The sequence below is a fragment of the Schistocerca piceifrons genome, chromosome 5 (genome assembly GCF_021461385.2).
Source record: "Schistocerca piceifrons isolate TAMUIC-IGC-003096 chromosome 5, iqSchPice1.1, whole genome shotgun sequence".
Classification (NCBI taxonomy): Eukaryota; Metazoa; Arthropoda; class Insecta; order Orthoptera; family Acrididae; genus Schistocerca; species Schistocerca piceifrons.
In genome coordinates, this window is record NC_060142.1 from 251,977,608 (window position 1) to 251,995,069 (window position 17,462).

At 39.9% G+C, this 17,462-nt stretch overlaps 1 protein-coding gene across 1 annotated transcript; it reads right to left on the reverse strand.

Moving 5' to 3' along the window:
* Positions 1 to 842: 842 nt before the first annotated feature.
* Positions 843 to 17,258, reverse strand: LOC124799278. The gene is made up of 5 exons (XM_047262855.1): positions 17,183 to 17,258; positions 5,375 to 5,481; positions 4,142 to 4,225; positions 3,467 to 3,550; positions 843 to 1,171 (listed from the first exon to the last, which is right to left on the reverse strand). Exons 1-5 carry the CDS (start codon positions 17,186 to 17,188, stop codon positions 1,105 to 1,107), a joined length of 348 nt encoding a protein of 115 aa, XP_047118811.1. The 5' UTR covers positions 17,189 to 17,258; the 3' UTR covers positions 843 to 1,104.
* Positions 17,259 to 17,462: the final 204 nt, after the last annotated feature.

Below are 17,462 nucleotides of genomic sequence, written 5' to 3' on the forward strand. Positions count from 1 at the left end.
CATTAATGAAAACAAACTATCCGAGTTCCGATAACAATGTATACTGACGACGTCAGACGTTGATTATGGTGTAGTTTCTGCATAGTTTAGGGTTATATTACATGTGGCGCACTGAGTTAAGAAGTAACCGTCGGGATGACAGGCACTGACTTGTTATCCATAGATCCAGAGATCTTTTAGTCACATTTTTCTTTTAAGAGTTATTAGTTAGAATGAATTTGCTGATGAACTTACTTAGCAAATTTCGAAAGGCAAGTAAAGTGGGTTCTAAATGCTTGTATTGGTGCACCAATATTGCAATAGCTTTTTTATTAAAAAAATATAGCTCAAATGATTCTCTTACTCAATAAAGAAAAGATGTAGGAATTATTCCGACCTAACGTCCGTCGAAGAAGAGATAGTAACAAACGGAGCTCGTATTGTGGAGAAAATCGTACGAGTCGAATTACGAGGGAAACATCCTTGCAGTTTCCTTATTCTACTTAAAAAATGGTTCAAATGGCTCTGAGCACTATGGGACTTAACTTCCGAGGTAATCAGTCCCCTAGAACTTAGAACTACTTAAACCTAACTAACCTAAGGACATCACACACATCCATGCCCGAGGCAGGATTCGAACCTGTGACCGTAGCAGCCGCGTGGCTTCAGACTGTAGCGCCTAGAACCGCTCGGCCACTCCGGCCGGCAGTCTACTTAAAGAAACCATCAAAATCATAGATGTTGATTGACGAATTATTGACTTGTACGATTGTCAATATAATGCGAGGCCCGTGTGTTACCATAATGCCACCTCACTAGAACTAAAAAAAATAACGAGACTATATTATCCCATTAAGCCGAAATTTTATTGAATCGGGAACTTTGGATTCAGCTGGTATTGGCCACGGTATCGTGGTCGAATAGTTTAGCACCCAGACGGCCTTCTCCACGCGCCGAGTTGACGGCGGCGCCGCCAGCAGGCAGCATAACTGTTGGTGGCTATGAAGAGCTGCATGGTGTGGAGTGTTGAGCCTCCGTGGGTTGGCTGTGAGGCCACTGGAGTGACTCTTCTCCAGGCGCCGAGTTGACGGCGGCGCCCCCAACAGGCAGCATAACTCTTGGTTGTTATGAAGAGTTGCATGGTGCGGAGTGTTGAGCCTCCGTGGGTTGGCAGGGAGGCCACTGGAGTGACCTGTCGACAGATTTAAATTTCAGAATTAAAAACGTGATCACATTATGGTGGGGTGATATATGTAAAGAAAAATGCAAAATTATTGTAGGATCCGAGGCTAATATAGGGTCGATTTCTGTATCGGTATTGTTGAGACTGTAAAATATACACGAAATGCAGTTACTAGTTTATAACTATTGGCACAAGTGTAGTAAAACAGTGGAATGACATTATATTTCATAAATTGTTTTGCGTCCCAGATAGAGGTATAGTGAAGGGATGTTTCTCTCTCCCTTACTCATCAACTCAAGATTGCTAAGTATTATAAATAAGATTTTAAATGTGAGAACTACCAGCAATGACTGTTTGCCTCTATCCTGTTCAGGGAGTACTTCAGTTCCTTCTGACCATTGTATCATGATGGCAGGTGGCTGTCACAAGTATGAGAATATTTCTGTCCTTCTGTTGACCATTAAATTAAACTACGTTCTACGCATAAAGAAACCAAGGCAACTGAGACTATGGGTATATGCACTTATGCCAGAAACGTAGAGTTTCTTAAAACAAGTTCCCAAAATGTTGAATAGAAATTCCGAGGGTGTCATGGATAATTATATGACAGAAAAGTAAACCTTGATGCAGTATAATAGAACAGAACCAAAAGACGAGCATACGTTGATCAACGCCAAACTATACTGAGAACTTGTAACGTCTAGAGAAACAAAAACAATATATTATGTAGTAATTAGAGAATTAGATGTATCATATTGTGTCATTGTATAAAATTATGTATTTTTTTTTTATTATTTATTTCTGAAAACGTCTGCGTCGGCGAGTAATAAAACCAACACAGAAGATAAATGTTAAACAGAGATTAAAAAAGGAACTAGTATATAATACGTGTTGAATATGAATGTCTTTGTCGTCTTAATTTGGAAGTTGTGCGAGTAAGATCTCCTGTTGTTGTCGTAGAGAACGCCAATGTAGCATTCTTTTGTCGAGACTAAGCAATGTACGCCATTACGTGTGAATTCACAAAGGTCTGTAATCACTGAGATATTTAAAGGTTTTAATAGAGTTGTTTAAATGAAAACTTGTATTATTTATTGTTAAGCTTGCTTGCATATTATCCCATCCTGTTGAGACATTTTTCAGTTATATAAATATTATCTGTGGTGCTGAGCTGCGTGGAGAACGAAGAGCCGCTGCCGCGGCGTATTTAAACGACTTACAATATAGTCGAGCATACCGCAAGGAAGCGGTAAAATAATAGTAAAATAATATTATTTCTTTTAGCTCCCAGACTGGCAGTGAAGATCAGCAGATTTTATGATGTGTTGCAGATTGACGCGGGCTGCTGATAGGATATAATTTACAGTGCAAATAATTTAATGTACCTTCAGAATCTGATAGGAATCTTGCTGTGCTCCGTTCTGATCTGGCAAACTTTATAGTGACAACGTATTTTTTAATGAGAGTCTCATGTTCTTGGGCTAGTCGTGGTATGAAATAGCATTTTAACGAGAAATAAAATCCACTGCGAACTTGTGTTTTTGAACGATCACACGAACTGTAACATCAGTGTTCATAACAAAGTAATTTCAACTTTTAATCACTATGAAGTAGGGAAGATATATTGATTCTTAGCATGAGTTGCAGTTACGAAAAATCGTTCCGTAAATTGTAGGCCAGATACAGAACAATAAGACTTCCATATATACATTTTATTCCGCTAAAAGGTGATGATGATAAAGAAAAGCAAAGCACAGCATTGCTAAAAGTATTTCACGTAACTGTTTTCGTAAATGTGTTGTGACAAAGAGAATAAATAACCCAAAGAGCAACAATTTTACAATCCGCGAGAGAGTTGTACGTGAAAAACTTGATAACTCTTTCTTGGACGGGAGGAGATAAGAATGGTTTCTGAAACCCCCTCTATACTGTGAAAGGGTAGAAAAGCCTATTGTGTCGTTCATTCTTAAGATTACGTCGAACCTAGCAATAGTAGGGCGAAATAATAGACTGCCTAAAAAGGCTGCGTATTCCCTCACAATTCAAAACCGTTATAGACGAATAGTACTGCAAGCATCGTGATAACCACCCACAGCTCAGTACAACAGAATTTACGGTTCGACCATAGGCTTTTGCATTTTGTAGGCTAGTCTCTGACAGCATTCAGTGATATTAAAAACGTACAATTGTAGGGTCGGAAAAATAACTCAAACGCAGGTTACCGCTCTGAAGGGAGTTGCGATGTGGCCATGAAACCAGGAATACATTTAGAAACTAAAATCTGCAGTTCGAAGTTTCACTCACCGTAGCAGTGTAGCTTTCCTCTTCTCACTGCAGACGTCTCTGCAGTAGCTCCTCAAAAAACGCGTCAAGCGTAAACTGACGCTCCTGTTGGAAAAGAACTTATTACTTTTCTGATATCCAACATGTGGAGTAATACGGAGCAGGTACTAGATTCTAACATGGCCGCTTCTTACGGAGTGCTACATTTATCAATAATTTTGCTAGCTACATTTATTGATAATATTTATACAATGATCGATTTTAATATTCAAGTATTATCACTACTCAGTCCATGTCTGACCAACTAATAATACTACACAAATACTAATGTCCCATGATGTACTAGTTTTTTGTTTGCGCGATTGATTATTGAAGTACTTCTGGGAGTTATGCCGAGTTGTTGTTCCTGTTGTATGCAGAATATTTCAACGACCGACCGAGTTGTGTCCTTCAGGTTGTATGACATTCCCTGACTAGATGGAGCCCTGGGATCGAGTGCACATAACGGCAAAGCTCGCTGCACTCCAGTCACGGTCAGCGAAGCATTTTGCACAAATCCTGACAACTCGGCAAAACACCCGAAGCAAGGCACTAACTACTGTCGCCTTCGTAAGAGTATTGATCTGAACATAAAACGAATAGTACACGTTTAAGTCTAATGTCATTATTCCCTATACTGAACTAATTTACACTCACCGGAGCAACACGGATTTCTTCTTCTTCCTGCAGCCGTTTCTGCAGTAGCTCGAGAAAGAACGCGTCAAGTGTAAACTGACGCTCCTGTTGGAAAAGAACATATTAGTTTTATCATATAGAATACTTTTATAATTCAGATATAGCGATACTTCTTAATATGTACAGGAGTTACGAAGTGTAGCACTTATTAAGAATGTATGGGCCTGTACATAGCGATAGTGAGTATACACTGTTTGGCTGTAGCTACCATTATGCTATGGACGAACTGGTAAGCTGGAACGACAGAGGCTGGTTCAAATGGCTCTGTGCACTATGCAACTTACCTTCTGAGGTCATCAGTCGCCTAGAACTTAGAACTAATTAAACCTAACTAACCTAAGGACATAACACACATCCACGCCCGAGGCAGGATTCGAACCTGAGACCGGAGCGGTCGCTCGGCTTTATACTGTAGCGCCTAGAAACGCACGGCCACTCCGGCCTCCAAAGACAGAGGGCTACAGAGGAATTACCCAAGGTACAGCGTCGCCATTGACCTTTTTATTCTCTGTTGAAGTGATAAAGAAATCCATCCATTCGCAAGTAACGCTCATCTGTGGCTGTATTTTAGGTACGGTCACGAAAACTGACAATGATCCCTCCATATCTGCAGCCAGTGCAGCCTATCTATTGATTGTGACTTGGCGGTCGGTCAGTTCCGTTGGGGCTTCAGAGGCTCGTCCTGACGTAATAAGCTTTTTAATTGGTACTTTAGATCATTATACTAAACTAGTAAAACGCAATCACATTTATTATCAGGTATCGAAATGGTATTAAATATAATTTTTGTAATTATGTGTGTGTGTGTGTGTGTGTGTGTGTGTGTGTGTGTGTGTGTGTGTGTGTGTATGTGCGCGTGTGTAAGTAAGGTTTGTAGACATTGTTTACATTTAAATTCTTTGTTGAGTTTTTACTGTTTTAGCACATTGAACCTCACTCTTCCCATAAACGTACTGCTTTCTTGCACGGACACCAACACACAGCCGTCAGTCAATAGTGTAATAGAGGTTCCTGCCTTAGACGTATTATTCATAATGAATTGTCACATGAGATGTCTATAGCGAACCGCAGATTCATTTACAGTAAATCGTGAGTCTGTAATACCTTCCGACCAACCTATCGACAATGAAGTAGCTCTAAAACTTTAGTGCTTTGCTTATTATGATATCAGTAATGCAACGTGACGTGGCTCACCTCAAAGCAACCTCGAGCAGCGACCAAGGTCTTGTCCAGTCGCAGACCTTCGTCTTTCTCCCCTCCCACACACCGGGAGAAAAACGCCTTGATTCGTCGGAACATCGCTGCAACGATAACGGGCAGCACGTTAGATACGACCATACCGTGTCCACGAGTAAATGTTATTTTGATATCTCACAAGTGTATCGCAAGGAAAAACTTGAGACCGTGATGTCATGTCTTTAAATTTAATTTCTGTAATAATAAGAGCTGTCAGTGTTACAAAGTATCTGTAACATCCAGATCGATTAAATATCATGATTTACTTGAAAAATATTATTCATTTATGACTGGTGAGAAATTCATTATTTTAATTCACTTTTACTAATTCCTAACGGATGAATTAAAATAACACTAGTTCTTCGATGACAGCCAAAGGTGTGTTCATTAGAAAGTACATTTATTCTGAAGTGAATAATTTTGTTTCGATAGCAGTTGTTTAAGGCTATCACTATTAGACAGACAGACAGTACTATTAGCAAGTCAGCGCATCGCTACACTAGTTTCAGATATACACCAAGTACAGTTATTTAAACTTCGCATTTGGACAGACATTAGGACGCGATTTGGTTACTACCATCCGTTCGTTCAATATGGTACCATGAGGCAGGATCGGTAATTTAATTGCTGAGTACTTAAGGGAACATCTTGTTGGTGATATGAAAGTTACTAGTAAATAATCAATGGAACAGCGTGGTGGTTTAAATCCCAAATCTCTCCGCAGTGTCTGAGGAGATTACGAATTTTACAAATTCCCGTTGTCTGAGTCAGCGTATTCTCACCAAGCTGCGCCTTTCCTTCTTTTTGGCAGAGTCATCAACAACCTAAGTTCAACACTAAAGCTAGAATCACTCTTCAGCGCCATGTAAACTATTCAACAACATATACGACGTGACAACCATATTTACCATTGAAATTTAACCAGCGACATTTGAATTAAGTAAACGCCAGTACACCTTATAAACTCCCAACGGAATTAACATTTAACGATGTTTAAGGGTATTAATTTAATTTCTTTGAGTAACAGAAAGAGAAAATACATTTGGTATGGTGCCATGTCAACTCATTATGACTGCACGCAGCTGGACCTTGTCTATGTATTGCCTTCATTTTCACAGAAGGTAGAATATAACAGATATGGTGAACGTGATAGGTGACGTCGCTCTCGTTCTCAAATTAAATATTAAGTTAAAGAATAGACGATTCCAACAACTAAAATAGTGAAAACCTCAGCAAAGAGATCTGTCCCTATAAGCCACGCTCTCTCGTAACCTTCGTAGCTGCGTGACGTATTGAAACAATGTGCTGGAATGTGAATGGAACTGTTTCTTTTTCCATTTTACATACCGCGAAATCACATCACACTACGTCGTAACGTTTCAGTGTTCCAGCACTTCGCCGCTACACATCCTATCATTTATAAGCTTATGCGATATTGAAACTGCATCTGATTCTATACGGTAAGTAAACAGTAGACACTTACGTCAGTAGTTCGTTCCTCTCCCGGATACACTGCACCTCGCTTCTGAAGCTGGGCGTTAGCTTCGTTCAAAGCTTCTAGAAGTCCTCAACAACTTTAAAATGTTTCGTTATTTGAACTCGAAACACAAAGTGTAACAATACAATATATGATTCAAAAATGGAGCCTTTTTAATTCAATAATTCACACGACGAATTCTTATCGTTATTTCAAGTGCTCGGGTGAATACGCAAGTAATTGCTAGGGAACGGTTCTCTACGGTTTAGGTAACATAGCATCGGTGTTAGCATATCCTGTGAACAACATTAAACAGCAACGCCAGTAGCTGCAGAGCTCTACACTGTTTAGCAACGTCCATAGGAATGGGTAAATTTTAAATAAATCACTGTATGTACCACAAAACAATGGTATTTTGCGACTTTGAGGGATCCAGCAGTATCTAATGAAAAAACCTGAATAGATAATCAACTCCCAATGGATTTAACTGCTAACTACATTCCAAGATATTAATTCAATTTCCTGAAGCAACAGGAGATGAAAACTCTATTGTCACAGAGCCAGCTCGACTAAATGTTACTCTACACAGCTGCCATCAGTTTCCAAAGCGACTTCTTCACAGACGGAAGAAATGTCCAGCGGCACGACTGTGCAATGATCACAGCCAACATGCATGTACAGTTGAGAGGCATGGAGATTGGTGACACTTATCATTGTGAAACCAAGTGATTAATCTGTGAAGGTATGACAAACGTAAGTGAACTTCGTCAGAAACTCAGGAAAGTGATGAACAAATATGAAAAATTAAGACAAAGTGATCTTTCACATGTTACACTCTACGAATTACGTGTTCCGGAATCATAACACGGTCCGTCGTAAAACTTCAACTTGCCAGTGCTTCTCCACTAAATTCGCAGTCGTTTAAATACTTGTACGATATTCTAACTGCAGATGGCTTTGTATGGTAAATAAATATGTTACATTTAAGTGAATGGCTCATAGCTCTTGCGGGTACAATGCACCTCGCTTCTGAAGCTGGGCGTTAGCTTACTTCAAAGCTTCCAAAGCTCCGCAAGAACTTTAAAAAGTTTCCTTAGTTGTTCTTGATCCACAAACTCCGACGCTACAGCACTTGAATCAAAGCTGAAGCTTCTTTCACTGAATAACTCACAGAACGAATTCGTATAGGCATTTCTAGTACTCGAGATAATACGGAAGTAATTGCTAGGCAACGGTCCTCGACGGTTTAGGTGACATAGCGTTGTTGTTAGCAAACCCTGTGATCAACATTAAATATCACCCTCACTAATAGCAATCCCAGCAAATACAAAGCACATTCTTTTATAGGAACGTCGATGTCAATAGGTAAACAAGTATTGCAGTAAAATTTTTAGTAATTTAGATATAAGTCAGACGAAATAATAATGCCTTGCAATTGAAAGATGTACAGCAGTGTCTGAAGGATGAAAACGCTCGAATAACTAATAAATTCACAAAGAATTTACCAATTAAAAATACTCCAAGCTCTTAATTCAGTTTTTTAACCAATAAGAGAGTTATACTCCTTTGTTACGGTGGAAGGTTAGCTCAGTATGACACAAAACAGTTGGCATCGGTTTCCAAAATGTGTTCGTTTTCACAGGAGAATGAAAATTCCAGCAGCATGACCCTGTTATGACTACAGACACGATGTATGTGTAATCGACAAGCGAGAAATATCGCTAACATCGTTGTCATAGTGAATCCAGCAACTGCAAGGAACAGAGCATGCTACAATTCTATCCGTCTGCTCTGACCCACGACTCGTATTTGGAGTAAAGTTGATAGTTTACACGAGATACTACGACAACCACAGATACCATTTAATAAGAGCCCGATGACATTCTTCAAGACGGCGACAGCAATATAGACCATTACCATCAAAAACAAACATAGAACATTTTGTGTAGGCGGTGCTATACAGCTTTAATGAATGTTAAGAACTGCCATATGCAGCACACAGCTGTAATGGCGTATTTTATTACAGACGATCGATTTCGGTCTAGAACCAGAAAATCATCGGGTCCAAAAACCATCTCTCCTATGCGTTTGTTTAATTGGAACAGCAGTTAGCAGATGTACAAAGCTCCATCATTGATATTATCTATATATACGGTATACTGGGAAAAAACGTTGTCGAGGTTAAATGGACGTAATGTTATGAATGTACAGCTAGTATCAATCACGGAACAATGTACATATGAACAGGTATTCCATTTACTCAGACGGATAGCTGAGATGGTTTTTGGACACGATGATGGTCTGGTCCTAGACCGGAATCGATCGTTTCTGTTAAAATATACCGTTGTGTATTGTATAACGCACTTCTTAACAAATAAAAACGCATGGGAACTATTTGAATCACCATATCAAATGAAATTATCGGGACAATCGAGGAATGGGAGAGTTGTGGATGGGGACATACTAAAAAGGTTACTAAACCTAAGAACATTTAAGAACTCTAGAATAAACCGAACGAAAATATATAGTAAACACAAAATTGGATCGAATAAATCGCTTGACCAATACAGATGAAATGAAGATAGTGGTACTGGACACCTCCACAAAACAACATAACTGGAAAATAGCGCGCGCGCACGCACGCGCGCACACACACACACACACACACACACACACACACACACACACATTCTTCGGAATGATACAAACGAAAACATAAAAAACAAGCCTAATCGCAGCGTACGCCGTACCTATATAGCTTTAACAGACAGCGATAACGGATTCCCTACAAATGTCTCTAACATAAAAATTAAAAAAAACTGCTAAAATGGCAGAACGGGAATCGAATTCTTCGCTTGACCTGTAGCTCAAAGGAAGACAGCGATATCACACACAGCTCCACAAAACGACATAATTGAAAATTATCGCATAGGAACTTTTCTGTGATAAACCTAAAAATATAAAAAAACACACAAATGGCATCGCAGTATATACAAACAAGACCCTCGCCCCCCCAAACACTCACTCACACACACACACACACACACACACACACACACACACACAAATCTCATTATGCAAGGATGTCGCACATGAATTTCTCCGGAATAAAGCGAACAAGAAAAAAAGACATACACATGGACAGTTGTTATGATATTTCGTGTTAACTCTATTCCTAAACTGAGGAGAGAGATACAAAACAACACAAACATAACATTAACTGAATCGAAAAATTATATATACAATTTTCTTTGGAATAAACCGAAAGGAAACAAGTACAAAAAACTGGAATCACCCTACAAACGGAAATAAACAGCTCAAAAATCGAAAACAAATAATTCACCAATAAATACCAAAACATCGATCCAATTCAGCTAAATAAACACTACAAACCACAAAAAAAATTATGCAGGGCGAGAGTGAGCGAGCGGTAAAAACAAATTGAGCCTCTTCGGAACAGTGGGTTTCATAAGAGCAGCGTCTCAAAGAGTCACATACGAGAAACGGCCAAATATTTGTAAATTAAAACGTTATCATTAACATTACCACCAGGAATGCAATTTCGTTAGGGCTAACCTCACTCTCGACGAACTTCCCACATTAAAAAGACAGCTAAATAACTATAAGAATCAAATGATAATCACTCACAAAAATTTATCTTATGCTCTGAAGGTCCCACCCACCCTTACTCTAGGAAATCGTGCGATATGCAGAAAGAAACAGACAAATATTTGTCAGAAAACGGAATAAAAATATAATCGTTACTGGTCTCTCCTCAGCAGTTTAATCTGTGGTCTCAGTTTCCACCCAAACCAAAACCCTCGTACGTCACGACATATTTGGAATAACAGCATAGTTTACAGACATCACAGATTACACTGGTAAGTAACACTACCACAGGCTAACTTTTGATAACAGTCCGCTTACATCCAATTCAACATAAAGTCATGACGTCACATAAGATGTCATGGTTCAATGTAAACGGGTGGAATAGGCCAATGCGCTTGACACGTTTGCCATTGAGGAACTAAGAAATTCGTTTGAGAACACAAAATGAAAGTGCATGAACTACACCAAATAGAAAGTATAGAAATCTGTCTGAAAAAGCAAGCACTTAATATTTGAACCTCCATGAAAAATTGAAACAAAATGGTGTTTCACGTGATATACTGTTAGTAACATCAGGTTCTGTAATCACATCACACTCTACCACATGCTTCAATCTGCTAGTATTTCTCCACAAGTACACAGACAATTGAAAGCTTCTACGATATTCTAACTACAGATGATTCAGGAAGGTGAATAAATAATTGACAGATACGCGAATAGCTCATACCTCTTGCAGGTACAAAGCACCTCGGTTCTGAAGCTGGGTGTTCGCTTCGCTCAAAGCTTCTATAGCTCCCCAAGAACTTTAAAATGTTTCGATGTTTGTTCTCGAAACACAAAATTCACTCTACAACACTTGAATCAAAGCTGAAGCTTCAATCACTCAATAACTCAAACAGCGAAATCGGATAGGCACTTCTAGTACTCGAGAGAATACGGACGTAATTGCTAGGCAACGGTCCTCGACGGTTTAGGTGACATAGCATTGTTGTTAGCGTACCCTATGACCAACATAGAGGCAACAGAGCACAAAATTTTGTAGGAACGACGATAGAAATGGTTAAACGACCACTGAAATAAAACTTTGAATAAGTTAAATATCTGTTGCAGCTTTTCAGATTGTAGCATCGCTTAGAAAGGACGTCGCACGCTCGTGTCCTCGATCCCACATTCACGTAATATGTTTAAATGTTTTCACACGCTCAAAAACTAATTCACCCTTTTTCTATGTCCGTTTGTGTAATACCACAAACAAATTTTCTGGTGTATTAACTTCCTATATCTTTCGCTGAATCTCTCCGTCATGAAAATGGAAGATTTGTTACTGAGACGGATCACATGAGAAACAGGTACTTTTATTCCGCATACACTGACGGAAAAAAGTTGAACAAGCCAGTAGCGCCACTATGAGAATGCAAATCACGTTTGTTTTAAATAAACACTGAACATTTCGTGAGCGATAGTTACCTTTGAGATTAAACGAGGTGAGTTGATGTTAGTCAAGAGACCTTTATCAGCTCTACAAGCAGTAAGAATGAGACAGTGTAGTAGGGGTACGAAAAGCTGGATGTTCCTTCTGCGATATTGTGGTCTGGGGTGCGATTTCGTATGACAGTACGAGCACTCTTGTGGTCATCCCATGAACCTTGACTGCAATACTGTACGCCAGTCGTGGACAGCATTCCGGCCTGTGTTATCCAACACGATAACGCTCTGCCACATACCGCTGCTGTAACCCAAAGTGCTCTACAAAATGTCCACATGTTGCTTTGGCCAGCCAGATCTGTTTCCAGTCGAGAAGTATGGGACATCATCGGGCGACAATTCAAGCCTCATTCCACAACCAGGATTAACCGACTGTGTATTGGCCGACCAATAGCAACCAATACCAATAGCAATAGCAATCGCCAGAAACTGAGAGATGTAACAAACATACTTTTAGGAAAGATTAGTCATTTCAAATGGTTGGTCGTGTTGTGACAGTTTTCCGCTTTTTGTAGTAACCCATTTGACTACGAACAAGGGGAACCAATTGCCAATACGACCTTCGTCGGCGTAACTGTTCTTTCACTTTCGACAGTTACTTGTTAATTTTAGTAACGCGAAGTCGAATTATGATTCGTATTCCCTGTAAAACTGCAGGGCCGCTCACAACAGACTGGATAAATGAGTTGAGAAGTCGCAGAAAGCAACGGGACCATGGCTAGAAAATTACTCTGGATTTCGAACCACTTTTCAGATTGATGACAGCTTTATCGCCGGCCTGTGTCCAAGCGGTTCTAGGGGCTACAGTCTGGAACCGCGCGACCGCTACGGTCGCAGGTTCGAATCCTGCCTCGGGCATGGATGTGTGTGTTGTCCTTAGGTTAGTTAGGTTTAAGTAGTTCTAAGTTCTAGGGGACTGATGACCTCTGATGTTGAATCCCACTGTGCTCAGAGCCATTTGAACCATTTTGAACAGCTTTATCGTTATATGTGTATATGACATAGATTTCCTTTGTATCCTTGGGTAACGTTATTAAATACTTTTGAGGGATAAACGAAATATATACTACCACCAACCAACCCTTACCCCTCAGAGTAAATGAATAAAATCACACTAAATAAATATCCTTATTTTCTGAAAATACGGATAAAATAATATAACTGGGTTGTGCATTAGATAATACCACAGAAACATATGAAAATTTAACTGCATGTCCTGAAGTTTATACAACACTCACCCACTTTTCCATTTGTTAAATAGTTAATAATGCAACAGACAGATTAACGTTAACAAATGATAAAAATAAACTCATTACTGGTGTAAAATAGACAATTATCTGCACCAATACATTTACAATACGGAGGAAAGATGAAGAAGAAAGTGACGAGTGAAGGATGTCGGTAAAACCACGAATATTATTTTGACAAAGATGGTCGTTTTTCACTCTATTCCGCTACATTTTAACTGGTATCATTTTTATGATTTTACATTTTAAAGCCAGATAACATATTTCATATTATTTCTTTTCCAAATAGAAATAAATTTCATTTAATCAAGAAAGTAAATAAAAAATACTGTTGTGCTTCTATAGGTACCACACTACACATGCGCATATTACTGAGAGGGGGACTTTTATCCGTAAAGGACAGAGCCGTCACTGTTAGACTGAAAGTTTATTATCATGAAGCATCAACATATGTTTCACTGAGATAAGCAAGTGAACATTTAATGAAAGAACGAAGGATTGTATTCTTGAAATCTATCTTTGTGTCAGGTGAGTGAGCACAGTAAATGTATAATCACGAGAATAAGCCCTGGATAGTGCCAGAATGGGATGTGGTTAAAAGCAAGAAACCTCGAAAATAAGAACGAACAGCAGCAGAATCATTGAAGTGCGTGAAACAAGCAACTGTATGTATGAATGCTAAAATTGTAAAATTGTGCCGTCAGGCCCTCATGGAAGTTAACTACAATCAACTTGGTGATTCTATTGAAAGCTCATTCTTACGACTCTCATACAGACTGAATGCAGTAGTCAGTGGTGATAACAGTTGAGTCTGGCTTGGCCTCTGCACTCGGAGCTGCAATGGAAACATCCATATGGGTGCAAGTGTTATCTGGCAGCAAGTATTTTCTTCTCAGCCGCCTGTCCACAAGTATTTATTCTTCGTTCTGCTAGCAATAAGTGTTATCTATTTTAACCACCTGCAACTAGAAAATCGCTTTTCCGTTAAGTTACGGTTTCGTGCATAAGTTAAACGAACTCTTACTCCTGCGGATTTTATTATCATTAATCAATAACTCCAAGGTGTTGGGAGGAAGATAGAAAACTTCTCCCAGTCCCTGACAGGTTTCTGAAGCCGACGAATTGATTGACTTACACATAGGTACACACAAGAAAGAACGTGCTGTCCAGTCAGAAAATTGGTTACAAGTGTTTTAAACTAACATTCCTGCTTTGCACGTTTGCTGAGACAAACGGTTGTACTGACAGTCTATCTTCTCTGATAGCTGGAGCTGTCTCAGGTTTCAATCTTTCCTGAAAGGAATCCTCCCAGTGCCTCAACCAAGACTGTCTTTTACGCAGATAGCCGCCCCTCAGTCGCCCGTCGACGGGAGTTGGGACCAAGCGAATTCTGCATTCTTTACTTGCTTTCAAGGGTAGTTTTCAGCACTGAACGAATTTATTACTCTGCTTGATCCTTCACATAATCTCCCTTATTGTGAGCTACCTACAAAAACCTCGACATTACTGCAGAAAATGACTGCCTTAACTGTTATAAAAGGAATGTGAGAGAAGAGTTAAATTAGCTGTCCATCACTGGCTATACTAACTATCATCTGCAGGTATTAGACAGCATTAAAGGGACAACTACATTGACCATGAGGATGTGTATGTGACATTAAACGCTACGTAAGAGTTTAGGGATAAACTGCTGTGTAACATCACCTTCTCATTGTGAATAAAATGGATGCTGATGAAATTGTGTTGATGATTTTGATGTTTGGTTTGTGGGGCGCTCAGCTGCTAGGTCATCAGCGCCCTTACAAAGTCCCAATTTTTACACAGTCCAATTTCTACACAATCCAAGCCAGCCACTGTCACGAATGATGATGGTGACGATGGAATGATGAGCAAAACACAAACACTCAGTCCCCAGACAGAGAAAATCCCCAACCCGGCTGGGAATCCAATACAGGATTCGTGATCCAGAGGCAGCAACGCTAACCACTGCACCATGAGCTGCGGACAAATTGTGCTGAGCTTCACCTGTAGCACAAGTTCGTCAAGGACATTTTAACTGGGACATGGGTACCATTTTTGCTTTTCGTTTCACGTACTCATCGTCTGATGAATATCATGCCTTGGATTATATGGGTAAAGCTGGCTCCAAAGTAAACAACAAGAAAATACACAAGTGCACTTGTCTACAAGCCTCCTCACATTCGTTTTTATGTATTGGTGAACCGGTAAATTTATTTCAGGATACATATAATAAGAAGACGACCACCAGGCGCACAATATTACACAGAATCTGAACGTTCTGCGAATACTCATGAATGAAGGCAGTGCGTTGATGGCCTCACACACATGGGTGGCTTGTTGTCACAATCCACAGATACTCAAATCCATCTACAATTAATTACTCCATTCACAGTCATCATATAGCAATAGCATATCATTCACTCAGTTATAACCACAGTCATAGGTTGGACGACCTCTGAAGTATAACCTCGTTGTCTGACAGATGGTTGGAACGAGGCTGTCGTAAATGGGTCGAGCAAGCCATAAGCATCTGCAGTGCAATGGGGTCTCAAGTCGAGTGGAGTGAGCTACCACTCGTGGCAAGGAACCAGTCATAAAGGGGTGAGCTGCCACCTCAAGTAGCAGCAGGTATGAGCTGGCATATACGTGGCTCTCTCCAGCCAGCTGAGGTGAGAACGGAGAAAGGATGCAGCCTCCATGGTATGTCAGTCTGTCAAGGTCGCATCACTTTACTGGTCTCGAGCGTGTGTGTGTGTGTGTGTGTGTGTGTGTGTGTGTGTGTGTGTTTCTCTGTTCAGAACATCTGTGTCATGTTGATGATTTTCACTTATGGACCGTCTGACAGCAACTGAATAAAACACAATTTTAGTGCCATACGCGTTTCGCCTTTATTTTCTGCAAGGCACCATCAGTGGCAGGTTGCGTAGACAGTTTCTTACATATTACGCTCCTGTGTCATGTTTGCGTGCAGGTCATGTGCCTCATATTACTTGTAAAACCCTGAAGCAGCAGTACTTGAGAACATTTGACAAATAAAATTTATGTAAAACCATTACATAGAATTATCTTGTTTAATGCGACTACCAAATATGGCCCTTTGGCCTCATATTCAAAAATAAGAAAAATGAAGTGTCCATTACTTTACAAACGTGTCTGGAATTCAGAGCCTTTAAAATTGAAACATCTAGCCTTAGCCTTCTGGACCTCTTAAAAAATGAAAGAAAACATTAACGAGCAAAATATAATACTGGCTCTATATTAATTAAACTAATACAACCCTTACTGATGAGGCTCACTGGAAGGAAGATGACAAATTAGGGTAGCTTTCTGAGGTAGCCACGGATGGTAAACGGAATTTTGTGCACGTATTTTGTGCATTTAAGACATATAAATTACTGGCGCGCCATGCAGCTAAGCAGTGAGGTAGTACTTTGCATTTACATACTACCTGTTTATCATGATAGCCCTTCCTCTTTCTGTCTCTCCGTCTCTCTCTCTCTCTCTCTCTCTCCTGATGCTTTCTTTTGTTTATTGTCTTAGAGTAAAAGTATTCTCTTAAATCGGCATCTCGTACCAGTTTTCTCAAACACACAATGGTACATGTGCAGAACGTTGATACTATAAAAATGCATAAGGCTTTATCATAATATTCATTACAACTGCAAAATATTTCCATATTGTAGTTACCGGCCGGCTGGAGTAGCTGAGCGGTTCTAGGCGCTTCAGTCTGGAACCGCGCGACCGCTACGGTCGCAGGTTCGAATCCTGCCTCGGGCATGGATATGTGTGATGTCCTTAGGTTGGTTAGGTTTAAGTAGTTCTAAGTTCTAGAGGACTGATGGCCTTAGAAGTTAAGTCCCATAGTACCCAGAGCCATTGAACCATTTTTTTGTAGTTACCGTACCCGTATTTGTGAGCTCAAGTTACCTTCATTTTTCACATTATAGTGTTCCTCGCCAAACGTTGCATCCAAGGGTGGTATTCGTATTGCTGTAAAACTCATTTAACATCACAAAGGTGGGCCTCCACCGGATGACAGTTGCATCCCCTGTGAACAGTAGATACAAAATAGTGAAACAAGTTTCGCATCTTCACTTTCTTGATCTCACGTAACTTCACTTGAGGTGGCAAGTTATTACACAGCAGGTTGGTGCCTCACACTATCGCTGTATTTTACACTAACAATCCACATTGGTTCAGCGATCAG

Bases quoted from the DNA above. Each gene is read 5' to 3' on its own strand.
- LOC124799278 (XM_047262855.1), bottom strand. The intron at 3,551-4,141 runs GTGAGTGTAAAT...CTTTTCCAACAG, and splicing joins AAGAAATCCGTGTTGCTCCG to GAGCGTCAGTTTACGCTTGA. The intron at 1,172-3,466 runs GTGAGTGAAACT...ATCTGTCGACAG, and splicing joins AGGAAAGCTACACTGCTACG to GTCACTCCAGTGGCCTCCCT.